Genomic DNA, 27,465 nt, shown 5'->3' with positions numbered 1-27,465 from the left:
TCCCACCTCAGCCTCCCAAGTAGCTGGGACCAGAGACGCACACCACCACACCCAGCTAATTTTTGTATTTTTTGTGGAGATGGGATTTCATGTTGCCCAGGCTGGTCTCAAACTCCTGGGCTAAAGTGATCTGCCCGCCTCAGTCTCTCAAAGTGCTTGGATTACAGCATAAGCCACTGTGCCTCACCTGTTAAAAATTCTTTTTTATTTAAACTCTTCTAGAGTTTACTCTATGAGTTTCGTATAACCCTGAAATCAAAACTACGCATGTGTACATCCACACAAGCGCCCCACACATTCACACACAGTCACAACATAAACCAAAATCACTTATGAATATAGATGTAAAAAGCTTAAAGAAAATATTAGCAAATCAAATCAGTTATATATTAAGAGAATAATAAAACATGACCAAGTAAGGTTTATTCCAGGAATGTGAGGATCATTCACCATCCAGAAATCTATTAATGATAAAATATCATCTCAATCACTGCCCAAAAGACATTTGATGAAATTCAGCACACATTCATATGAATTCTTATTAAAGTTAGAAACAAAAGAATATTTCCTCAACACCATAAAGGATATCCACAAGAAAAATACAACAAACAAAATATTTAACACTGAATATCAGACGCATTTTCATCAAAATAAAAAATAACCACAAAAATTCTTGCCACCTCATTTATCATCCCACATTATTCAGCAAGAACTAAACAATGCAATGAGACAAGAAAGAAAATGAGGGCTATTAACCTGTCATTATTTGCACAGGATATGACATTTATCTAGAAAAATCCAAGATAATCAACTGTAAAATTAGGAGGCTTAAAATTTAGATAAATATTCAATAATGAATAACTTTCCTATATGAAAATATATTTAGAAAACATATGAAAAACAATTCCATTCACAATAATGTGCTTTAGGGAACTATAAAATACATAGGAACAAAGTAACCAAATATATATATATATATAAGCTCTATATGAAGATATGTAGAAAACCATAAAATTTCATTGAAAGACACATATGCAGGATAGGAATAAATGGAATATCCCAATGTGTTCCTGCATAGACAGACTCACTATTGCACAGAGTTATTACTCTCTAACTTGCTCTAAAATTGCATTACAATTTCAATCACAACCCCAACAGGATTTTTAATAGAATTTGACAAATCAGCTTGAGCTGGGGAGTTGGAGAACAGCCTGGGCAACATGACGAGACCCCATCTCTACAAAAAATACAAAAAATTAGCTGAGAATGGTGGCACATGGCTGTAGTCCCAGCTACTAGGGAGGCAGAGGTGGGAGGATGGCTTGAGCCTGGGAGGTCGAGCTTCAGTGAGCAGTGATTGCACCACTGCACTCCAGCCTGGGCAACAGAGTGAGACTCTATCTCAAAAAAAAGAAGAATTTGACAAATTATGTCTAAAGTTTATCTAGAAGAACAGATACACATGAAGAAGCAAAAATTCTTGAAAAAGAAGGCCAGAAGGAGAATCATGTTCTATCAAAACTCACAAACCTATTATAAAGCAATAGCAATTCTAACTAATGCAGGAATAGACAAATATATCAATAGAGGAACAGATACACTAGAAATAATTCAATTTATTGATAGATTTTTAGTATATGATAAAGAGGCTTTTAAAGCACTGAGAAAACATGGACTATTCAAAAAATGGTGTTAGGACACCTGGTTATTCATCCAGTGAATACTATTTTACCATGGCTTGTTGTAAAGCAGAAAATGAGAAAGAAGAGTTTTATGTAATGAATGCCTAGAGAAGAGAATGTCAAGAAGAAAAAGACAATAACTGTCAGGAGCTACAAAAGTGTCAAAAAGAAAATGATCAAGAAAACTATCAAACATGACAAGAAAGGCACTGGGGAAGCTAAAACTCCTGCATTCATTGAGTGGTAGTAATGAAAAAGAGACTCCAAGCCCAACAAGCCTGAGAGACAAGTTGGAAGAAAATGTGTTTAAACTCTGAATCACTATAGAGCCATGAACTAAGCATGAACTTAACCTTCATGAAAGCAGAAGTCCATTATGATTTCAGAGTTCCATTGTGTGGCTCCATTATAATTTTGCAGTCTTGCTCAAAGGGAGTTCATGCTTAGTGCAAGAACTGGCAGTAATAGGTTACCTACAGTATTCCTAAATTCTTTAAATAACAGGTCATGTGATAGCTGTGTCTCTACTTCATTAATTATTAAAATTGGTAGATTTCCTCATTGTGAATTACTTAATTACCCAAGTGATTTCTATCTTTCAGTTTAAACACTCAGTATTTCACATGACTGCTTATCCCAAGACAGGACAATGTCAGCAACATGAAGAAAATAGCAGTTAGAAAAAGGTTTTAAATGGATAGATTGTTAGGAGACTTTATTGAAATTGGATACATTTTACATTTATATGGGTTACAGAGATTATATGATTGCTTTGAAAATTGGCTTAAACCTTACAAAGTCTTACTGCTTTTAAGCAGGATTCAATTTATAAATGGTCCACATACAAAAAGCTAAGTAATAGAAGAGGCAATGATTTATGTGATAACTGTCCTTTGTTCCCCAGTGCAAAAAGATTGGAAAATTCATTCCTAGGAATAGCAATCTGCAGGTTTTTTTATTGGAGTGTTTTGTTTTGCGTGCTTTGTACTCTACCAGTAAAAAAAAAAATTAGCTTGTGCTCCAAATATACATATATTTTTGTTAATAAACAGATTCATGTTTATTGTATTATATTGTATTAATATCTATTACACCTAATACATATTGTATTAATATCTATTATATCTAATACATATTAAGATATTAATATGTATTAATATCTTATGTACACCAGCAGTCCCCAACCTTTTTGGCACCAGGGACCAGTTCCATGGAAGACAATTTTTCCATGGAAGAAGGGGAGGGGTGGTTTTGGGATGAAACTGTTCCACCTTAGATCAAAATGCATTAGATTCTCATAAGGATCACACAACCTAGATCCCTCACATGCGCAGTTGACAATGGGGTTCGTGCTCCTATGAGAATCTAATGCCACCGCTGATCCGACAGGACAGTAATGCTCACTCGCCCACTGCTCACCTCCTGCCGTGCGGCCCAGTTCCTAACAGGTCACAGACCAGTACCAGTCCATGGCCCGTCGGTTGGGGATCCCTGATGTACACTATAAAATATATTAAAATATTTAAAATTTTAACAACATAAAAGTAAATCTAAACAAAGTTCTAGTATTGTTCCCTGTATCACTGCCTTGCAATGTGCATAGCTTACTTGGGAAAACCCCATCCTAGAGCAGTAAGTTATCAAACTACAGCACACATAAAACCACCTGGGATGCCTACAAATGCAGATTCCATGCACCAACAGAAGAGACTCAGTGGGTCTGAGATGGAGTTCAGGAATCTGCATTGCTAGCAGTCACTCCAGGTGGTTCTGAAGCACATTAAGCACCACACTTGGAGAAACACCACAGAGGAGCCAAGACAGAGAGATATTCCCTCCCATGCCATCAGCACAGCAACATCAGCCAGCAAGGGAGGGGGAACAATTCTCTATTTTCACATGGATCATCCATCAACTAGGTGTTTCTGAGGGAGTGTTAGAACCATCATTTAAAAGAAAACATGTTCTGATTTCTACATTGCTAACCTATGAAGAAACATTTCACCTGCTGTATACCCACACATACAAAATTTATTATACAACAGAATTCCTCCATTTAAATGTTTTCCTCTAAAGTATAATTTTAAGTATAAAACTTTAAAAAGTATAAACCATTAAATCCCCTAGCAATTTAAGAAATCCATTTGAATCAATAATCATTTATGAAGCATCTATAACATCTTGGGCACTGATATGGTTTGGGTCTGCGCTCCCACCCAAATCTCACTTTGAATTGTAATCTCCATGTGTTGGAGGATGGGCCTGGTGGGAGGTGATTGAATCATGGGGGAACACTTCCCCCTTGCTGTTCTCGTGATAGTGAATGAGTTCTCAGGAGGTCTCGTTGTTTAAAAATGTGTGGCACTTCCACCTTCACTCTCTCTCTCTCCTGTCACCATGTAAGATGTGGCTACTTCCCCTTTGCCTTCTGCCATGATTGTAAGTTTCCTGAGGCCTCCCGAGCCATGCTTCCTGTATAGGCTGTGGAACTGTGAATCAATTAAATCTATTTTCTTCCTAAATTACCCAGTGTCAGGTAGTTCTTTATAGCAGCGTGAGAACAGACTAACACAGACACCAAAAGAAGCAGTCTGATATTATAGAAAGGATACAACTTTTGTAATTGGAAGCAACCTGGGTTTAATTCCTGGCTCTGCTACTTGTTTGATTTTGAACAAGTTCCTTGACCCTACTAGGTCCCAGTTTCCTTATCTCTAAAAAAAGCAACAAAATACCTACATGCAAAGCCTCTATGAGAAATAAATGAGATACATGTAATATGCAACAAGTGATAGCTGCAATCATAACAACACAATGATCTGCACTTTATAGTGGCTGTCTAAAAACACAAATACTTGACCTTTTCCTCATTAAAAATTAATTCCCTACATTTCCCATGTTCCTTTTCTTTTTGAGACAGGGTCTCCCTTAGTTGCCTAGGCTGGAATGCAGTGGTACAATCATAGGTCACTGCAGCCTCAACCTCCTGGGCTCAGGCAATCCTTCCACCTCAGCCTCCCGAGTAGCTGGGACCACAGGCGCACACTACCACACCCAGCTAATTTCTTTCTTTTTTTTTTTTTTTTTTTTTTTCGAATAGAGACTTGGTTTTGCCAAGGCTGGTAGGGAACTCCTGGTCTCAAGCAATCCACCTGTCTTGATCTTTCAAAGTGCTGGGATTATAGGCGTGAGCCACTGCACCCAGTCCACTTCCCATGTTCTAAAGTACTGAATACATACGCTCTAAAGGCCAAATTCCAACTGCACCGTTTACTTGTCTGGGAAAATTACTTCACCTTTCTAATTCTGAATTTCCTCCTAGATAAAAGGGATAATAATAGTACATCTCTAGCTTGTATTTTATGAAGATAAAAATGAAGAATCTATCTAAAATGCTTAGCCACTGACTGGCACTCAATAAGCACTGAGTAATTTTTACTCATTATAATCAAGCCATATTAAGAAATTATTACTCATATTAAGAAATTTTTACTCATCAAGCCATATTAAGAAAGTATTTTCAAGCCATATTTGCTGTTGCTGGTGCAAACAAGAGTAAATGATTTGACTAAGATAACTATATGTATCACCTATATCTAAATCTAAAAATGTTCCTTTAGCATTCTTCCTTCAGCTAAAAAAATAAATTAATAAAAATAAGCAAGTTAATTAATTTAAATGTTCCTACATTTTAACATTGAGCAGTATTTTAACATTGAGCAGTATTTTATTCTGCTTCAAAACTTTTGGGAGTCTGCTTTACCAAGAGTAGAAAATCTAAAACACATGATAGAATTGTAGGCTTTTCACAATTTGCCTGTATCACATTTCCTGCTCTTCCTTTCCTTTACCCCATCTCTGTCTCTCCACTCCAGACATCTACCTTCTCATTTTAAAAGGGGGCTATATTCTCAAAGTTTTGGAGCAAATTATCTCCTAAGAGATGAGTCATTAAATACTACATTGGTATTTCCTGCAGTTCCTCAAAAACCATTAGCCAAGACCTCAAACAAAATCAAATTATTCCTATTAATATGTGTTGCAATATCCACCGGTGTAGTCTTCTTGAGAATAAAGATTCAGACTCATAAAACTATGTTAGCCTGTACTTGGCATCAGTCATGTAGAAAGATGTGAGACAGGAAACATACCACACCAGCAAGGCAGTGTGAGGCATTCTCCCCTCAATGGGAGGTCTTACAGCAGCTTACTCAGCTGTCCAGGAGCTATTCTCTTTTTCCCCTCCCCACCTCCCTAGAGAAAGCTCAGGTCTAAGGAGATGAGATTCATATTGCGCCAGTTTCCCCACAGGAGCCAATATCTCTTGCAACAACCTCAAAGGCACCGCTTCTAGGTCCCCTGCAATGTTAATCTACTATCACTACACTCAGGGAAGCCCAAATATATGGCTTCTTATTAGGTGTTTATAGTTCTTCTGGTCACATGCATTTTACTAATCAGAAGCCATTTTGATCTTGAGCAGTGTTGCCTTATAACACAATGGATACTCTACCTCTATGTAGTTTCCAGCAAAATTTTTCTACCTTTATCCAGTTTCTGGCAAAATTTGACATTTATAGGAAAGTGTGTGCCTTAAAAATGGGCAATTAGAGTAGTTTTTCCAAAAATGGGGGAAAGAGAGGGAAGAAGAGAGAAAAAGACAATACTTGAAAAGACAGCTCAACAATATACTTACCGTCATTAGCTGCACCATCTGCTAGAAATATGTAATAGCTTGTGTTTAGATCAAATCTATTCTTAACTCCAGGAAGGGTAATGTTTCTTCTGAAAGAACACTGCATAACACCATCCGCCAACCTCCAAGCCATATCCTCAAGGGTATCCTACAAACACACACAATGGGTCTTCTCAGCACTTTCCAAAGATTTGCTAAAAATAAGAGATGACCAAAATCCTGCCCTGTTCAGTTTCCTTTCTCTGAGATCATATGTGCATGCTTTGTCTGCAGTATCATTGTTTTTCCACTTCCTCTTTGAAGAGAACAAGAAACATTTTCTCCCAATTTATTTGTCTTTATCCCATTTGGCAAAAAGAAAAAATATTATTTTTACTTTAAGCCAGAACCCCACAATTCCTCTATCTAGGTTAGAAATTTTAGCAGATGTACTAACTCCATCTGGCCACGAGTATACAATCAAAAACATTGAAAAAAAACAGTTAACAAGTACTACCCTAGTGGCCAAAATGCAACATGCAACTGGGGAGAAGTTCCAAGCCAGCCGTGGGAGTCAACCCCATGGCAAAGCTGTGCACATTTATGTCATTAAGTGATAGCTACTGCTCAGTCAGAGCTCATTTGCTATGTCATTAAGTGATAGCTACTGCTCTTTCAGAGCTCATTTGCTTGTCAATTGCCCTGCAAAAAAGACACTTCTCTACCAGAAATAGCCCACCTTTGACACACATGCCAAAAAACGGCACTTAAGACAACTGTCCAAGGCATCTCCGGCCTTCATCAAATGTGCTCCTCTTTCTCACTAGTCAAGAAATTTTGTCACTAATGTCATCCTCTTCTTAGAAACCTGTCTGTAAGCTTTTGAAAGGAAGCTGATGCCCTGACCATCTTAATAAACCATAAAGTACTTTTTTGTAAGATACAATCAAAAGGATGTAAGTGACACAAGCAAGAATTCATCTTTTCCTACAAAAGAAACTTCTGAAATGTAGAAAAGTTTCTCAGAAGTCATTATGAGAGGAGCCCTGCTGGCAGACCCCTGCTCAGGCTAGGTGTAACTGTGGGGGTTGGAGGCAATCTAGCCTCACAGCCATGCCAGTGATAGCCACACAGCTGGAAAGCGGGTCTCCAGGTGGAGGCTACCAGAATTTTCACACCTACCCTGGAATCCATTACAGGGTGACTTCGCCCCATTAAATGGGAAGGCTGGATGTACACAGTCTGATCTTCATGAATACATAGATAAGCATCATCGTCACCCTGAAAAACAATTGCAAATGAGAAAAAAAGCTCAAAGTAATTTCAGCATTTTATTTTCTCTTTTTAAAAAAGTACCTCAGGAAACCAAATATTATGTGATTGAAAACATAATTTACTGAATCATGAATGATGCTATGAATTCTAGAGAACTGGCTATGTAATTTGCGAGCTGCAAATAATTTTGTTATAATACAAAAGCACTAGAATTTCAGTGTAAAATAATAGATTAAGATAGACATATAACACGTTTATATGTTCATAAACCCATCACTAATAGAACGCCACTTTAATATTTTCATGTATATTCATCCAAATCTATTTGTATTATACCTATTTTTTCTTCCCAAATGGAAAAAAATAGAGTTCTGTTACCTTTTTTCAATTAACTTGCCATAAACAATATTCCAGACATTTATTTACTAATAAATATCTATATCCTACATATTTTAATGACCAAATACACTGCATTGTACTGGATATTTTTTGGTAACTTCTAAGATGGAAGACACTGTAAATAAATATTGCTACGTAGTGTACATATTCAATAGATTTAATGTTATATAACTGAGGCAAAAATACCTGCACTCAAGGAGGAATTAGTCAGTCTACCTCTTATCTATCCTTTAGTCTCCAAGGATCCTTAACTCTGAAAGTTAGATCTTATTCTTTAAAGTGATAATCAAGCCAGGCACAGTGACTCACACCCATAATTCTAGCACTTTGGGAGGCCAAGGCAGGAGGATTGCTTGAAGCCAGGAGTTTGAGATCAGCCTGGGCAATACGGTGAGACTGCATCCTAGAAAAAAATTTTTAAAAATCAGCCAAGTGGGCCGGGCCCAGTGGCTCATGCCTGTAGTACCAGCACTTTGGGAGGCCAAGGCGGGCAGATCACGAGGTCAGGAGATCGAGACCATCCTGGCTAATATGGTGAAACCCCGTCTCTACTAAAAATACAAAAAATTAGCCGGGCGTGGTGGCGGGCGCCTGTAGTCCCAGCTACTCGGGAGGCTGAGGCAGGAGAATGGCGTGAACCCAGGAGGCAGAGCTGGCAGTGAGCCGAGATCGCGCCACTGCACTCTAGCCTGGGTGACAAAGCGAGACTCAGTCTCAAGAAAAAAAAAATCAGCCAAGCATGGTGATGCATGCCTGTGGTCCCACCTACTCAGAAGGCTAAGGCAGGAGAATCACTTGAGCCCAGGAGGTCAAGTCTGCAGTGTGGCATGATCATGCCACTGCACACCAGCCTGGGCAACTGAGGGAGACCTTGCCTCCAAAAAATAGAAATAAAATAGAATAAAATAAAGTGATAATCAAAAAGCAGACTGTCAATTAATAGGGGAAAAAAGAATGAAAAAGAATACCAAAAAAGAAGCAGACTGTAACTTCAAAGTACATTTAAACAATGGCACAAAGGAATAATCTTGATTTTAAGTTATTATCCATGGTTTGGTCTTTCACTTGGTTTCTCCATAAACTATCTAACAAGGTTCTTTATGTGCTTTAGTCACCCAATTCCTTAAACAAGATCCAAGACTACCCGGTTATAACAAATCTTGCTATAAATTCCAATATTAGATTCTAACATATTTCTATAGTTTCAGATTCAACTTTATTTTTAAATGTTCCACTTTTAAAAACTCTCAAGGATGTACTCTTAGCAAAGTAATTACATACTGTTACACATATTACAGTAAAATCAGAATTAGCCCAATTCAAGATAAGAAATTTGGAGCAATCATGACTTAAACCAGGAGTCAACAAACTATGGCCGGCAAATCAAATTCAACCTAAAGCTTGTTTCTATATAGCTCATAGTTTAAGAATGACTTCTTTTTTTTTTTTTTTTTCTTGAGACGGAGTCTCGCTCTGTCGCCCAGGCTGGAGTGCAGTGGCGCAATCTCGGCTCACTGCAAGCTCCGCCTCCCGGGTTCACGCCATTCTCCTGCCTCAGCCTCTCCGAGTAGCTGGGACTACAGGCGCCGGCCACCACGCCCGGCTAATTTTTTTTTTGTATTTTTTTTAGTAGAGATGAGGTTTCACCATGGTCTCGATCTCCTGACCTCGTGATCCGCCCGCCTCGGCCTCTCAAAGTGCTGGGATTACAAGCGTGAGCCACTGCGCCCGGCCAAGAATGACTTCTACATACTTAAGTGGTGAAAAGAAGAATGTTTCATGACAAATGAAAATAAATCAAACTGAAATTCAATGTCCATGTTTCATTGGAACACAGCCACATTTATTCATGTACATACCATCTATGGCTGCTTTTATACTACAACAGAGTTTAGTAGCTACAACAGAGACCATATTGCCCACAAAATCTAAAATAGTTACTATCTGGTCCTTACAGAAAACGTTTTCTGAACCCCGATTTATTTTTTATTTTTTAAAAAAGTAGAGATAGATTCTCGCCCTGTTGCCCAGGCTGGTCTTGAAATCTTGGGCTTAAGCAATCCTCCTGCCTCAGCTTCCCAAAGTGATGAGATTACAGGTGTAAGCCACTATGCTGGGCCTGAACCCTGATTTAAACAATGCATGTTTTCTAGAATATCCGTCATGAATGAGACATAGAAATTCTTTTTTTTTTGTTTGTTTTGTTTTGTTTTGTTTTTAGTAGAGGACAAATATTTCATTCTTTCTTTTTTTTTTTTTCCCCCTTAGTATTTATTGATCATTCTTGGGTGTTTCTCGGAGTGGGGGGGATGTGGCAGGGTCATAGGATAATAGTGGAGAGAAGGTCAGCAGATAAACACGTGAACAAAGGTCTCTGGCTTTCCTAGGCAGAGGTCCCTGCGGCCTTCCGCAGTGTTTGTGTCCCTGGGTACTTGAGATTAGGGAGTGGTGATGACTCTTAATGAGCATGCTGCCTTCAAGCATCTGTTTAACACAGCCCTTAATCCATTTAACCCTGAGTTGACACAGCACATGTTTCAGAGAGCACGGGGTTGGGGGTAAGGTTCTAGATTAACAGCATCCAAAGGCAGAAGAATTTTTCTTAGTACAGAACAAAATGGAGTCTCCTATGTCTACTTCTTTCTACACAGACACAATAACAATCTGATCTCTCTTTCTTTTCCCCACATTTCCCCCTTTTCTTTTCGACAAAACCGCCATCGTCATCATAGAAATTCTTTTGTTACATAAAAAATTTTAATACAAATAATGGTTGATTTGAGGCAAACTGAGGATAAGAAGTCAAATAAAATCAATATAAGTAGAACTCCCAAATATTAGAGAAGATGATGGGGATAGACAGCAGGTAACTCTCAGTTCTCACTATTCCAAATGAAGAGTAACTGAAAGTGCTACTCCAACCTCAGGCTCCAGGCAGTTCTAGAAACCTCAAGTTTGAAAGCATAAAAGTACACCATATAAGAACTTCCACCAAATCCCTGGATTGTACTGAAGCTCTCTCCCCAGTTTGCCCCTCTCAAGTCAAGCATTTAGAGAGCATCCTATGAGAAAAAATTAAGCTGGACACTGTGGGAGAAACAAAGATGACTTTATTATAAGAATATGGCTCTTATAACCTGAAGCTATATTGTTTTGAGGCAGACAGATAGGTAAAGTTGACACGAAAAGACAAATTATGTATGGCCAGAGAGTTGAAAATGGCTTATCAGAAAAGACAGTAATTAAGCAGACCTTAGAAGATAAAACATATTTATAGGAGGACAAGGTAAAGATGAGATTAAAAGAAAGGTTTTCCAAGTTGAAGAACTTCTAGGACCAATGATATAGAAATATGAAAATTTTAAGAAACAGGTAGCTTTGCTAGCTAAAATATATAAAGGATAAAAACAGAGCTCTAAGGCTGAAAATTCCAGAAGTATTCCCAAAGTAGTGAGCACCATGCTTTAAGAAAAGAACAGTTTTTCTATAATTACTATATAATTCTATAATTACTAAAGTTTTGCCAAAGGTTTGGAGGGATATTTTTGAGACAATTTTTTTTTTTTTGAGACAGGATCTTGTTCTGTCACCTAGGCTGGAATGCAGTAGTGCAAATACAGCTCACTGCAGCTTTGACCTCCTGGGATCAAGTGATCCTCCCACCTCAGCCTCCCAAGTATCTGGAACCACAGCTGCATGCCACTACGCCCAGCTAATTTTTTATGAATTTTTTGTAGAGATGAGGGTCTCACCATGTGTGCCCAGGCTCATCTTGAATTCCTGGGCTCAAGCAATCCTCCCACCACAGACTCCCAAAGTGCTGGGATTATAGGCATGAGCCACCACGCCCAGCCAAGACGATCTTAAATGTGGCTTGGGGAGAAAATTCCAATGGCTTGTGTGAAGGATGAAATGGAAGAGGAAATCATGGAAGCAAGAGAACTAATGAAGGGTTACTACAGCAGTCCAGGAAGCAGATAGTAAAACTACAAGCCAAGTCAGAGATAGTGACAATGCAACAAAGAGAATGAAAGAGGTATGTCAAAGATAGAATCAGAAGTACCTGGAGATCAGTAGCAGTGAACATACTAGCATCCAAATCTTGATTTCTAGATCTATTTCTACTAAAAGGAAATAAGGCTCTTTTGAGAAATGATGGAATGCATGAAAGTATGAATGGAGAACATCTTGTTACACCAAAAACAAAGACATGCTCAAAAGTGGTGGAGACACATCAAAAGGGCACAGAAGCCTGCTTGAATGGGCTCCCATTGGCCGCGTTTGGGTCAATACGACCCTCTAAAAGAATGAATGGTAGTAATAAACTACAACACAATGGACAAAAGAAACCCATTAGTCCATAGTGTTACTATAAAAGGCAAGGGCAAGTGCAGAGAAAAGAAAACTCGTATTTTCATAAGAATGCCAGCTAATAAGTAAGTTAGAAGATCACCATTTTGCAACCACAAATGTAACAACTGATTCATAGGAGAAACATCAATAAATGCAAAAACCTAGTTACAGGCTATTGGGGAACAGATTATTCATACAGATTCAAAGTATCATCCCACGTATTTCTTATTACAAAAAGAAAATAGACTTCATGATACAGAAATCTGACAGACACCAGTGATCAAACATAGTATCATCAATAATAGAACAATTGGACATTATGAAACTTTTGAAATAATGCACTGATGTGGAAATAATATCCCTTAGGTGGCATTTGTGCCAAAAAGTCTTAACATAAATCTATTATATAAATTGTAGAATATTCTACAAATAACTGGCCTGAATTTAATTTATAAAAAAGAAAAAGGATTAAGTAACTGTTCTAAAGTAAAGGAGATCCAAGAGATATAACAACTAAATGCCCTGAGTAATAACTGATTGGATCCTGAATAAGAAATATTTTTAAAAAACAACAGACTTTATTGGGACAACTGGGAAAACTGGAATACAGATTGTCTGTTACATAAAATTAATGTTAAATTTTCTTAACGTGATAAAAATATTGTGGTAATTATATGAGAATGTCCATGTTCTTAGAAGACACATGTTGAAAACCTTAGAGATGAAATGTCATGATTATCTATAATTTTCTTTCAAATAATTCAAGAAAAAAATATGTATTTATATACACCACATAAATCAACTGAGGTAGATAGAAAGATAAAGTGGCAAATCTAGGTGAAGGGTTTATGGGTGTTCACTGTACTATCTTTTTAACTTTTATTGAGGTTTAAAACTTTTCAAAACAAAAAATTGGAAATGGCAGAAGGAAGGACCTGAAAGATGGATGAAAGGAAGGAATCCAAGTCAAAACCAACATTTCTCTGAATACCAAAAAAGATGCTGGCAGCAGTAAATGATGTGTTTATAAATTGCCTAGGACAGTACTCAACAAGAAACAAGCCATCAACAATGGTAGCTGCTTTCCTAACATTACTGATCACCAAGAATGGGGAGGACAAGGAGACATCAGGAGGCATAATAAAAAGTTCAGTCTTTTAGATGTTGCTTTGTGCCGTCCAGGAACACATATCTGGACAAGACCAGCCTGCAGCTGGAAATCACAGTCTGGAGTCCAAGGGAGTTCAGGATTGGGGACATCCTGGAATTGGGGCATGGAGAGATCACGTATGGAGTAAGATGATACAGCGCAGTGGAAGGAGAAGGAAGGAAGCTAATAATGCACATACTTGATAGACTTTACATTATTGAACAAAATATCTCAAATAGGAAAGAGGTTTGTACAGTACATCTTCACTTAAACTCATAGGTAAGTTCTTGAAAATTGTGACTTTAAGCAAAACAACATACAACATGGCCAATATTTTTTCCTCATCAATGTCATAACAAAATGATATTGAAGGAAATGATATTATTCAAGGACTGCTGTATGTAGCCTCCCTTAAAGTCAGAGGCTCCAAGAACCTATTGACGACATGAAGTGGGGACTTACTGTACTTGGAAATTCAGTTAAAATTCACACATTAGCAAGTCATTATTATCAGAAATAGGGTAAATTACACATTTTGATTTTAGTGATGAGGTCTAACGTACCAAAATAATTGCTAACATTAATTTACAAGCCAAATTGAAAAAGGGGTATAACTTAGGTTATCGAATGAGTGTGACATCAGATACCTTCAGTATTTAAATTTACATTATACACTCCAAAGAAACAGCAGGTCACAAAAATACCCGAAAGTTTTAAAATTAATAACCAAAAATAGAAATAACCACTTAAAAATATATTTTGAGGATGATTCATTTCCCCCAAGTTAGGCAAACAGGTGTACAGATTATTTTAATCATTAAACAGGATTGCTCTGTAAATCAACTGCACCTGCGTAATTAAGTCTTTTTTGTAAACATTTTTGACGAGTACTATACTGGAAACAGATAAGATTTCTAAGTAAGATAAATATATCTTGAATTAGAGATAAATGCTTTTGTGCCATCAATGCCTACAATTTAGAACAGAATACCTGACCTACCTGTGGGCTACTCATTACCATACTGAATGCAGTAATAGTCTTTCCCTCTTGCTTACAGGTTTCATGTAACCAGTAAAAGGAAATGTATCCGTATACTATAGCATGAATCTTGGCTATAAAGTGACTGGAATAAGTTGGGTGTTTTTTTTTTTAAGTGACTAGAGCATATATCTAAATGAGTGTTGTAACTCAGAGATGAACCTTAATGAAACTATACATTCATTCAACAGGTTAATCCTTTTTGGACTCATTTTCAGAATTTCCTTTCTAGCCAGTTTTATCACATTCACATGACAGCAGCACTACCGCCACCTATCATTATTGCTTTATAGTCACATTTTATTTTCAACTCGACCTCATTCACCTTATACACTAAATGTAGTTCATTTTTGCCAACACTAAGAATATCCAAAAGAATATGCTACAGGTCTGATGGCAATCACAAAAGGAAGCGGGGAAAATGTTTTGAACAATCAGCGCATCAGCTGAGCAAGTATAAAATTTCCTATACAAGCAACTTGGAAGGGGAAGGATTCATTATTTCTTATACATTATTTTTTTAAGTACATGGTATCTTTTGTATCTCATCGATTTAAGGTATATCTTTTGTTTAATGAAAGAAGATCGAAGTGCATTCTAGAGGTGTCTAGTGAAATATGTAGGTCATATATACATACTGAAATGGTATCCTACTAAAGAAAGTTAGTTACAACCAGCATCTTACAATACTTGCAAACACTGCTCCAGGACCAATGTGATCAAGTGCACTTTCAGGACGAGCATTAGTTTTTCTATTACAGCCATGTCAGAGTTCCTTTTCTTTTTCTGAAATATGATTCCCTAAAGAAGTGGTGTTAAGTTTAAATCCTAGTAAGAAGAAAACTCTCAAGACAAGACCCCTTGCCTGTGCTAATAAAGGGCTTTCTCCATTTCTGGTCATCCCTATGCCCCAAGGCCCACTCTGCTTGAACAGGACTTATACACGTCCTGGCCACAATACTCTTCCTGCTCCCTAGGAAAGCGAGGTGCTTACGCAGGCTTCTGCTCTTCCACACCACAGCACAAGGCTGCCACCTACAGAATCATTTAATCCATTTCAGCACTACCCAGGGTGAGTGAGAATCGGCTTAAAATAAATGCTGCCTTCTGCTGATTTGACAAAGAAGCCTATTGTGATACATGCTGCCTGGATATACAAGTTTAATTCTCTGTTTAGGAAATGCACTGATGACTACTAAAATAGGACAAAAGAGCAGGAACACATGCTTTAGTTCTGGCCACTTGAATAAACAATTCTGGTTTGAAAAGCATTACAAAAAACATGACATTTTATGCAGAACAACTTTTCTTAACTGTATTTCCTGCTTTATCGCAAAGAGATAGACAGACATAAAATGGCAAATACACTGGAAATAAAATGATCTTCCTAACTTTCCTTAGGACAGCCTGTTCTTGAAAGTAATTGCCCAACTGTTAAAATCATACAGTACTCAAAGCCATTTAACTTAGAATCTGTTCTAAGTTAGTTTCTCCTGTATGATCATTTGACCCTGGAACAAACAGTTGCAGTGATTCTCCTTTGGGTTTTTTGTTTGTTTGTTTTTTGGGGGTTTTTTTAGATGGAGTCTCACCCTGTCGCCCAGGCTGGAGTGCAGTGGCACAATCTTGGCTCACTGCAACCTCCGCCTCCCAGGTTCAAGTGATTCTCCTGCATCAGCCTCCCGTGCAGCTGGGATTACAGGCGCCCGCCACAACACTAGGCTAATTTTTGTATTTTTAGTAGAGGTGGGGTTTCACCATCTCGGTCAGGCTGGTCTTGAACTCCCGACCTCGTGATCCACCTGCCTTGGCCTCCCAAAGTGCTGGGATTACAGGCATGAGCCACCATGCCCAGCCATGATTCTCCTTTTGTTACCACTTATGTAAGTGAGAGGTACCAACCATCCATTGGTCATGAGACAATGCAAAGGATAAATAGCCTTTACTGGGGCCACTCATTTCAACCACCACCGATTGGTCATCTCTTGTGAAGGACAAGAAGACACAGGAAGCCTCCTTCTCTGGGTCACAGTTCAAAGGACTCCTAATACAGAACTTCTTGTTCCCACAGTCTGAGGCACTGAACTAGAAAAATGACAGAGGAAAAAAAATCTTAATTATCAAACAAGCAGTTCATTGGCAATGACAGAAGAATAACTACCTTCAAGTACGGGTAGCTCCCAAATTAATGAGAATACCTTTCCATAATAAGCATTCAAATAAGGAAACAAAAGACACATCCCAAATTAAAAATGATCGGAGCAGTAGTTAGGTTATGAACTTTTAAACTTAATTAATTTTAATTAAAATTTGGAAAACATACACTTGTTGGGCTGTAATTGTGCAAGAGTATTAAAGCTCCTGTAATACACAAAACATTTCACATTAAGTATGTTTTGGAGCAAAGTTTCTAATAAGTTTTGAGAAATTTTTGAGGTAATATTTCAGTCCCTAAGACTTAAATGACACTAACATTCCTGCCTAAAGGATATCCTCTAGTTCTCAGAGATGAAGTTTTAAAAAGCAAACAAATAAATTCTTAGCAAGCTATTATATTTAGGTTGTGGATTCTGCTTCTAGAATTCAGATTCAAATTTCATACTAAAATGACATAAGAAAAAAATGGTTGCCCCAATTTACCAGCATTCCAAATAACCGTAGTGATTTATTGCGGGTAGAAATAAGCAACAATCGGATGACTTAATCCAGAGCTTCTTGATAAGGAATATAAGACGAAGAGTCTTAGAAAAAAAAAATCAGCTGTATAATCTGATAAATGAGCAGACTTTGTTCGAATGCTGTGACAGTAAATTTCAGAAGAGAGCTAAACATTATGTAACTAGAGTTCATGGAAATGTAAAGACAGACCATACTAGGGTGAAGAGAACAAGCCACTGGGGAACTAAGAAACTTGGACTTGGGTCTCTGCTCATCCCTTCCCTACATCATGTTTGCCAAAGGACTTGTTCTCTCAGGGTCCCTGAACCTTCAACTACACAACAAGAAAACTGTAAGACATAGACCCTGAGGTATCTTCGAGCTCTAAAAATGCTATAAACCTTTGACTCTGAATGAACCTCCCTATAATTAGAGATTATAAACATGGCACAAAGACACAATAAAAGTTCCAACAAGAGCCTTTGACTGAATATACGGAAACACAACAATATTGTCAACAGATTCCTACTGGGAAGCTCAGGTCCAAATTGACTGTGTATTTCCCTAAAGCAGCTTTTAATTAAATAAGGATTAAGCCTAAACTGAGAGCTAGTACAAATAACAGATCTAATTGTATGGTCACACAAAAGCGCAACAATCATAATAATGTAATCAAATATAGTGCCCATATGCTATAAGATGTTGAAGAGAAGGAAAACAAAATAAGGAGCAAAGAGCATTACTTTGTCTTCTCTATGTGAATAAAAAGGTACAAAAGGATAATAAAAAGAAAGAAAAAGAAGAGGAACTAATGTTTACTGAATATCTATTAAATGCAAGACACAGTTATAGAAAACTTACATTCATTATTTTAATTCTTACAGTGATAATAAGAGCTAAATATTATTACATCTCTTTCTATAGGTGAGGAAACTGAGACTGAAAATTAAATAATTTGCCCAAAGACACATGAAAATTAGGCAAGTCAGTATTTAGGCCCATGTTTGTTCTTTCAACTGAAACAACCTTTCGCAACACGTTTTTTTTTATTTTATGCACTTCTGAATTAAGAAGTCTAACTTATCAGAATTTCCTGCAGTAAAACCCTTCTTCCTAATGTTTCTAATATGCATAACACTTTCCAAGATATGTCTTGTCAATCATAAATCTTTTGAATCAGAGGGCCTAGATGAAATTCTAACTGATGAATTTACAGGAGATTTTCTATTGTTCAGCATATACAATTCCCTAGGACTCTTTGACCTTAATGAAATGAGATCTAAGAGTTATATCACCACTTCAAGAATCTCCTCCAAATCTTGTCTAAATTTAACTTAAGCTCTTCGTTTGATATCTGGCTGTGTTTAAAAGAAAGAAAAAAAAACTATTGCTTCATCAGATTTACTTTCAAATGAAAACATATCCACTACCAGTAGAGACTACAGGTGAATGTCATGACCACACCTTGAACATGTAGGGTCTTGCATTCCCTTCATTCTAACCTGTAAGTCATAAGGTTGCAATGAACGCTTCCTTCAGATTCCTACAGAGGACCCCAAAACGTGCTACCATTACCCAGCACAGTTACTTCTCTATGCTCTTTGTCACACAAAGTACACAGAACCACAATTTCCAACCACAAATTTACCTCTTTGCTCACATACAGAAAACTAAGTACAGCACTTTACTCCTATGTAATGTCTTATTTTGTTTACCTTCTCTTCTGCATTTTATAATATATGGACATTATGTTTGGCCACATATTATTTAGATTACATTTAATGAAGCTATAAAAATGTTACTTAAGCTGGGCACAGTGGCTCACACCTGTAATCCCAAGCACTTTGTGACTCCAAGGCAGGAGGATCACTTGAGCTCAGGAGTTCGAGACCAGCCTGCGCAACATGGTGAAACCCCATCTCTACAGAGAAAATAAAATTGTTACTTACTGGTTTGGTTAAGTGGGAAACTGGAGGCAACGTTGGCAAAGGTACTATTGTAGCTTTAGGTGTTGTAAAAGGAAATGCATTTGGTTGTGAAATTATAGGACCAGGAATCTTCACCCAGTAGATTTTGTACTTCTCAACAACTGTGACTCTGAAATGCAATACCAGTGAGATTAGAAACCTAATTGTGTCCTGTCACAATCAGATCAAAACATTAAAGGAAAAAAAAAAAAGAGAGAGAGACTTAACTAGAAAAACATGACTTACTACCTAATAGGACTATTAATTTTGTCTGAGGCAAACCTCTAACCACTCTCTCCCACCCCATCACTTGATGAATTTTTATTGCTTTCTCTCCCTCTGTCCCTCTTTTCTTATTTGTCTGTTTTGGGGGCATATTCACAACAGCCATGATGTCAGACCCAGGGATAAAACTGCGCAGATTTCTACTTCCTGGCATATGAAGAACATACTAGTCATTTCAGAGTGCAGTATTCAATTCTTCCAAAGGGTGTGTGTAGCAAGCAACTACAGCAAGAAGCTATAATAGAGGCTGCATCAGTAACCATCAGCTTTCACTGGGGTCACACCCCCTTTTTCACATTCCATCTAACATACCAGTGCAGAGTTGTGTTAATGTGTGTTGGGGACCCACGCACAAAGTGAAGAAAACAGACATGTCAGGATAGCAATCCTTCCCTTAAAATATATGTCCACATCACCCCTCAGAAATCATTAGATGGCATTATAACATTCCATTTCCCCTTGTATGTAGGATAAGGAAGAAGTTCTGTTTTAATTCTACTGAGTTTCATAATTTGAGAGGCATGCAGTCTTTTCTGAGAGTCTAATCTGCACGTTGTAACACTGCAAAAGAGTAAGAGTCATCCAAATTTCAAGACTTTCATTTGTATTCTAATGCTAATACAGGAGCAAGCTTAAAAGTAGTATTATATAACATAAAGACTCCAGTATTAATTGATAGCTCTTATTAGGATTAAGGCAGTAGAAGACTTCATTCACTCAACAAATGTCTATTAAGTGCCTATTTGGCGACAGGTCCTGCACTAGGTGATAGGTATACACTGGTAAAAAGCAAAACAAACTCCTGCATCAGGAAGGTGGTGTTATTACTATACCAAAGCTCTCCTACATGCGTGAACGTCTAATAGGCACAGGAAATGATACAGACTAATTATGGTTTCAATTATGCTAGTAGTTACAGAGTTGTAAACTTTTTTTTCATTTTTTTGGAGATGAGGTTTCACCATGTTGCCCAGGCCAGTCTCAAAATCCTGGGCTCAAGTGATCCACCACCTTGGCATCCCAAAGTTCTGGGATTACAGGCATGAGCCACCATGCCTGGCCCAGAATTGTAAACTCTTATACTCACAGAAACTGTATATGATTTGGAGCACTGCTTGGAGCATTCCAGTAGACTTTAATTTCTGTTTTTTTAGATGCACTTCTGTGACTCACTGCTGATCCCTGAAATAAAGGGGAAAAGAGCTACCATTCAGTACTCAATAGCTCAGCATGGCAGGAAGTTCTATCATTTTGCAAAGTAATTTATCATTGCATGACGTTAGCATTCTGGTGAAGACTATTTTACTTAGAAGGACTCAAGCACTCCATAAATGAAATGTTGATTGGTTGAGAACATATTAGCAGCTGGCTCTGTGAATAAATGAGAGTCCACAGAAATCTAAGAACTGAAGAGAGCTATGAACACTGGGTATGTTAACACTAGATAGAGCTTGCTCATTGTTTCATGTACATTATAAATTTATATCTCTTCCATTAATAGATACAAATAGAATGCAGAAGATTCTTCGAAAAACTTCCTGCCTTCAAATATGTAGCATGATATTTTAGTAATTCCTTTCTCTAGAACAATCTTGTTTCCCACTTTCATGCACGTGGCCAACTCCTACTCATTCTTTGAGGCCTTACTTGAAGATCACCTCCTCCAAGAAGCTCTTTCCCAATTCCTTCCAGGCTGTGTGTGGCTCCCTCTGCTATGCTTCCCACTCACTGTGTATGCTTCTAACCAAAGTTATCACACTGTTCTACTTATGTGTTCATAGATGTGCTTATATGTAAAGTAAGGAGTTCTTCAAGGAGCAAGAGTAAGTCTTGTCCATCACCTATCCCTCCCATTCAGGACTATTTTTGGTGTAAAAATAAATGGATGAATGAATAAATAAATGAAAAAAAAATTAGACTCTTGTCATACTCTAGATCTCTGCCTTCAATATTAAAACTCTTCAAAAATTAATATAATAAGAGCCAATATTCATATAAAACATCACAAGCTATAAATTCTTCAAACTATTCTATCTTTCATAGGGTGCTGATGTGTAAAAATATATTGCAAGTAAAATTAAGGAAAAAGTCTGATTGTTGTGAATCCATTTAGATGTTTACAATACATGGTTAATGTCATCATTTATCTTGCAACCACCACCTTATAGTGAAAAGACCCCAAAAAAAACTGACAGAGAGCAATTTCAAACTACAGTTGACCCTTCAACAATACAGGCTTGAAGTGCATAGGTCCACTTATATGCAGATTTTTTTCAATAAGTGTAGTAGAAAAGCATTTGGAGGTTTTCAACAATTTGAAAAAACTCAGACAAATTGCATAGGCTAGAAATATTGAAAAAATTAAAAAGTTAGGTATGTCTTAAATGCACAAAATATGTAGGTATTAGTCTATTTTATCATTTACTACCCATAAAATATGCACATACCTATTACAAAAAGTTAAAATTTATCAAAACATACATACACAAACAGACCGCACATGTGCCATTCACAGAGACATATAAACAAATGTAAAAATGCAGTATTAAATCATAACTGCATAAAATTAACTGTAGTTGGGACTACAAGCACATGCCACCACACCCAGCTAATTTTTGTATTCTTTTGTAGAGACGGGGTTTCGCCATGTTCCCAGTCTGGTCTCAAACTCCTGAGCTCAAGCAATCCACCAGCCTCAGCCTCCCAAAGTACTGGGATTAGAGGGATGAGCCACTGCACCCAGCTTTTATCGTGTTTTGTGCCCTACTGTAAACCTTGAATAACACCATGGGGCCATACGAAGTGCCACTAGTGATGCGGTAAGTGTTCCTAAGAAGCAGAGAAAATTCATGACATTACAAGAAAAAGTTGAATTGCTGGATATGTACTGTAGATTAAGGTCTGCTGCTGCAGTTGCCCACCATATCAAGATAAATGAACCCCCAGTATAAGAACCACTGTAAAAAAAAAAAGAAGAAAAAAGAAAAGAAAATTCGTGAAGCTGTCACTGCAGCTGTGCCAACAGATGCAAAAACCTCACACTTTTTGTGAAAGACCTTTTCATCTCATATCGGAAATGCAGCTTTTAGGCAGGTGTAAGAATTGCTATAAGAAAGGGATACTTGTAGAATAATATTATTCAAGAAAAAGCAAAGTCATTATATGACAACTTAAAGCAAATGGAAGGTGAAGGGTCTAAAGCTGGAGAATTTAATGCCAGCAAAGGATAGTTTGATAATTTTAGAAAAAAAGTTTGGCTTTTAAAATGTCAAGATAACAAGAGAAGCAGCTTCTATTGACCAAGAGGCAGCAGGCAAGTTCCCAGGCATCATTAAGAAAATCATTGATCGGATCACGAGGTCAGGAGATCGAGACAATCTTGGCTAACACGGTGAAACCCCGTTTCTACTAAAAATACAAAAAATTAGCCGGGCGTGTTGGCGAGCGCCTGTAGTCCCAGCTACTCAGGAGGCTGAGGCAGGAGAATGGCGTGAACCCAGGAGGCGGAGCTTGCAGTGAGCTGAGATCGCGCCACTGCACTCCAACCTGGGGGACACAGCGAGACTCCGTCTCAAAAAAAAAAAAAAAAGAAAATCATTGATGATACCATCCCGGCTAACACGGTGAAACCCCATCTCTCCTAAAAATACAAAAGGCTGGGCGCAGTGGCTCATGCCTGTAATCCCAGTACTTTGAGAGGCCGAGGCGGGCGGATCACCTGAGGTCGGGAGTTCAAGACCAGCCTGACCAACATGGAGAAACTCCATCTCTACTAAAAATACAAAATTAGCCGGGCGTGGTAGCACATGCCTGTAATCCCAGCTACTCAGGAGGCTGAGGCGGGAACCCAGTAGGCGGAGGTTGCGGTGAGCCAAGATCCCGCCATTGCACTACAGCCTGGGCAACAAGAATGAAACTCCGTCCAAAAATAATAATAATAATAATACAAAAAATTAGCCAGGCGTTGTGGTGGGCGCCTGTAGTCCCAGCTACTCGGGAGGCTGAGGCAGGAGAATGGCGTGAACCCGGGAGGCGGAGCTTGCAGTGAGCCGAGATCACGCCACTGCACTCCAGCCTGGGCGACAGAGGGAGACTCCGTCTCAAAAAAAAAAAAAAAAAGAAAGAAAAGAAAATCACTGAGGAGAAAGTGTATCTGCCTGAACAGGTTTTTAATGCAGACGAAAGTGCCCGATTTTGGAAATACATGCCACAAAGGCACTTATTAGTAAAGAAGAGAAGCAAGCACCAGGATTTAGGGCAAGCAAGAGCAGGCTATCTCTACTGTTTTGTGCAAATGCAGTCAGTTAATGATCAGGACTGCTCTTACCTATAAAGCTGCTAGCTGCTAATCCCCGATCCTTGAAGGGAAACATCAGCTGCCGGTGTTTGGGTTGTAACTACAAGAAGTCCTGGACAATAAGAAACCTTTGTCTGGATTGGCTCCATGGACGTTTTACCTCTGAAGACAAGAAGCACCTTGCCAGTAAAAGACTGCCTTTTAAAGGTTCTTTTAAAGGCACGGTGGGTCATGCATGTAATCCCGGTGCTTTGGGAGGCCGAGGCGGGCAGATCACTTGAGGACAGGAGTTCGAGACCAGCCTGGCCAACATGATGAAACCCCATTTCTACTAAAAATACAAAAATTAGCTATGCATGGTGGTGGGCGCCTATAATCCCAGCTACTCAGGAGGCTGAGGCAGGAGAATCACTTGAACCCAGGAGGCAAAGGCTGCAGTGAGCTGAGATCGCACCACTGCACTCCAGCCTGGATGACAGAGCGAGACTCTGTCTCTAAATAAATAAATAAATAAATAAATGTTCTATTGATATTTGATATAGTTTGGATATTTGTCCCCATCCAACTCTCAAGTTAAATTGCAATCGCCAATGTTGGAGGTGGGAACTGGTGGGAGGTGTTTAGGTCAGGAGAGCAGATTCCTCATGGCTTGGTGCTATTCCTCGAGATAGTGAGCAAGATCTTGTTGTTGTAAAATGTGGCACCTCCCCCCCACCAACTCTCTCTTGCTGTTGCTTTCACCATGTAAAGTGCCTGCTCCTGCTTCAGCTCCTGCCATGAGTAAAAGGCCATGAGGCCTCCCTAAGCCCTCCCCAGAAGCTGAGCAGATGCCAGTGCCGGTTGTACAGCCTGCAGAACAGTGAGCCAATTAAGCCTCTTTCCTTATTAAATTACCTGGTCTTAGGTACTTCTTTTAGCAACACAGGAACAGCCTAATACAATATTAGACAATGCCCCTGCTACCCAGAACCCCACGAGCTCAACACCAAAGCCACTGAAGTCGCCTCCTTGCCTCCAAATACAATGTGTCTAACTCAGTCTCTAGCTCAGGAAGTCTTAAGGACATGTAAGGCTCTTTACACACAATACTCGATGGAAAGGATTGTCAACGCTATGGAAGAGAACTCTGATAGAACATCATGAAAGTCTGGAAGGATTACACCATTGAAGATACTATTGTTGTTATAGAAAAAGCCAAGACAGCCATCAAGCCCAAAACAATAAATTCCTGCTGAAGAAACACTGTATCTAGATGTTGTGCATGACTTTTAAAGATTTACAGAGCCAATCAAGGAATCATAAAAGAGACTGTGGATATGGCAAAAAAAAAAAAGGTGGGCGACGAAGGGTTTCAAGATGTGAATCTTCAAGAAATTCAAGAGCTAATAGACACCACAACAGAAGAATTAACAGAAGACAACTTGATGGTGAGTGTTTCCAAACCAGTGCCAGATGACGATGAGGACTATGGAGAAGACGCAGTCCCAGAAAACAAACTGACATTAGACAACCTGGCAGAAGGGTTCCAATTATTCAACACTGCTTTTGCCTTCTACGACATGGACCCTCCTATGATATAGCACTGAAACTAAAGCAAAGCAGGGAAGAATTGGCACCATATAGAAACATTTTTAAGAAAATGAAAAAACAAAAAAGTCAGACAGAAATTACAATGTATTTCTATAAAGTTACACCAGTGTGGTGCCTCTCCTGCCTCCCCTTCCACCTCCTTCACCCACCCCAAGACAGCAAGACCAGCCACTCCTCTTCCTTCTCCTCTCCAGCCCATTCAACATGAAGGCAATGGAAATAAAGACCTTTATGATAATTCATTTCTATTTAATGAATAGTAAATATATTTTCTCTTATTTTCTTAATAAGATTTTTCTCTTGTCTAGCTTACTTTATTGTAAGAATACAGTGTATAACGCATATAAATACAAAATATGTGTTAATCAACTATTTGTTATCAGTAAGGCTTCTGGTCAACAATAGGCTATTTGTAGTTAAGTGTGGGGGGAGTCAAAAGTTATACCAGATTTCCAATTTCCCCAGGGGTGAGGTCGGCACCTGTAACCTCCACATTGTTCAAGGATCAACTCTAAACACAAACCTGTATATCTTCACAGGTCAAAAGTTGTGACACTTCACTGTCAATCAATGTGAAGGAGCCAATAGGAGGGCCATTCAGATCCTCAGCATTACGTGCTTCTAGGAGAAAGCCTTTAAATGGATGCCCTGACAAAGTAACTGAGAAAAAGACAAAAGGGTTCGTTAAAAAGTTTAGTAATATCAAAAAAAAAATGTTTAGAGGTCGTACATTACAATTACAATGAGGTCTACATATGCAAAAGTACTCCTGGAGAGAAAAGAGTCATCCTATAGGCAAAGAAGCTCTAAACTGTGTTCCATAAGATATTCACTCTGTGAGATATTAATAGCCATTCCGCAAAGAGAAAAGAAAAATAGGTGATGGTCCAGGGGCAGTCCATAAGGCTAAGTTAGTTTGGAAAATGCTAGATGATACCAATTGGGTACTATGTTTGTCACCTGAGTGATGAAATAATCTGTACACCAAACCCTCATGACATGGAATTTACCTATAAACAAATCTGCACATGTACCCCTGAACCCAAAATAAAAGTTTTTAAAAAAAAATGTTTACTTGACCTCATTAGAGGAAAAAACATGAGGTGTTTTCTTTTGAATTCCAGTATTTAACACAGTGTCTGGCTCACAGTGACACTCAATAAATTCTTATTGAATTAAAAAAAAAGAAAAACACTGGATGAAAGTAAATACTTGTTTCTTTACTGCAAATTTCTTAGGGTATTTAATATCCTACTGTACAGTGTGAACTCTAAGGTTATATTACATACCACACAGAATATTCCAAACTTATTTTTCTATTTACTCTCTAAGTAACAGAGTACCTGTTAACATTTTGCATTTCTAGAGTTGCAAAAAATACAGTTTGCAAAATGCTGTGATAGATTTATCTTTAATAATCAGCCTACATTTTACCAGAGAAATTAGAGAATTATTCTTAAAACTATGTGATGTCAAGAAGGACAAGGGTTTATTATATTTTAAACAAGATAAAATAAACTTTATTTTTCTCTTCTCTTGAAGTGATAGCACAATTAATAAAAATAGTAAATAACGATAAAAACTTATTTTAAAGCCTGTTCTGGATGGGGAATACACAGACTATTTAAGTAATATAGTCATCTGGAACCAAAAACAAGAAGTATGATAGTATCTTACAAAAGAAAACAGATTTAAATGAAATCATCTAAATCAAATAATAATAAAGATTCAATAAACAGTAAAAGAGTGAAATCCAAAATGTAAACAGTTAATCCCAGCACGGTACCTTCAATCTGATCTCCTGGCCTGAATGTCATCTGACTCACATAAATGTCATGAACAGGAACAGACTGTGGACTATGACCATGTTCAGGAATCATTCCATGGCATGACTGTGTTACTTTTCCATTGGGATAATTAGTCACATAACTAATGTGCAACAGAAGTATGCAGGTACCAAGAGTAAATCCAGAAACTGCCATCTCAAAAAGAAGGGTAAAAGCACATTATTGTCATATATAATTAAAGTAAAATATAAAAGCTTTTACACAACAGGACTGTAATTCTAGGTAACTACTTGCTTTCTGTGTTCGGC

General features: G+C 38.0%; 1 protein-coding gene across 2 annotated transcripts in view; it reads right to left on the bottom strand.

The window, feature by feature from the left end:
* The window catches only part of FRRS1 (ferric chelate reductase 1), a 66,643-nt gene that overhangs the window by 21,391 nt on the left and 17,787 nt on the right, over window positions 1–27,465 (bottom strand). For both annotated transcript variants that reach the window (XM_030823248.1, XM_030823247.1), the window contains 7 exons: window positions 27,157–27,352; window positions 25,894–26,030; window positions 20,571–20,665; window positions 19,181–19,328; window positions 16,476–16,658; window positions 7,540–7,638; window positions 6,379–6,526 (listed from right to left, as the gene is read on the bottom strand). In XM_030823248.1, coding sequence (XP_030679108.1) covers window positions 6,379–6,526; window positions 7,540–7,638; window positions 16,476–16,658; window positions 19,181–19,328; window positions 20,571–20,665; window positions 25,894–26,030; window positions 27,157–27,352 — 1,006 coding nt within the window. Of the gene's footprint in view, window positions 1–6,378; window positions 6,527–7,539; window positions 7,639–16,475; window positions 16,659–19,180; window positions 19,329–20,570; window positions 20,666–25,893; window positions 26,031–27,156; window positions 27,353–27,465 lie in introns of those variants that run through there.

This window comes from Nomascus leucogenys, chromosome 12 (genome assembly GCF_006542625.1).
Source record: "Nomascus leucogenys isolate Asia chromosome 12, Asia_NLE_v1, whole genome shotgun sequence".
NCBI classification, from domain to species: Eukaryota; Metazoa; Chordata; class Mammalia; order Primates; family Hylobatidae; genus Nomascus; species Nomascus leucogenys.
Note: the sequence above shows the minus strand (reverse complement) of the source record. Positions and strands in the feature narration are given on the sequence as shown.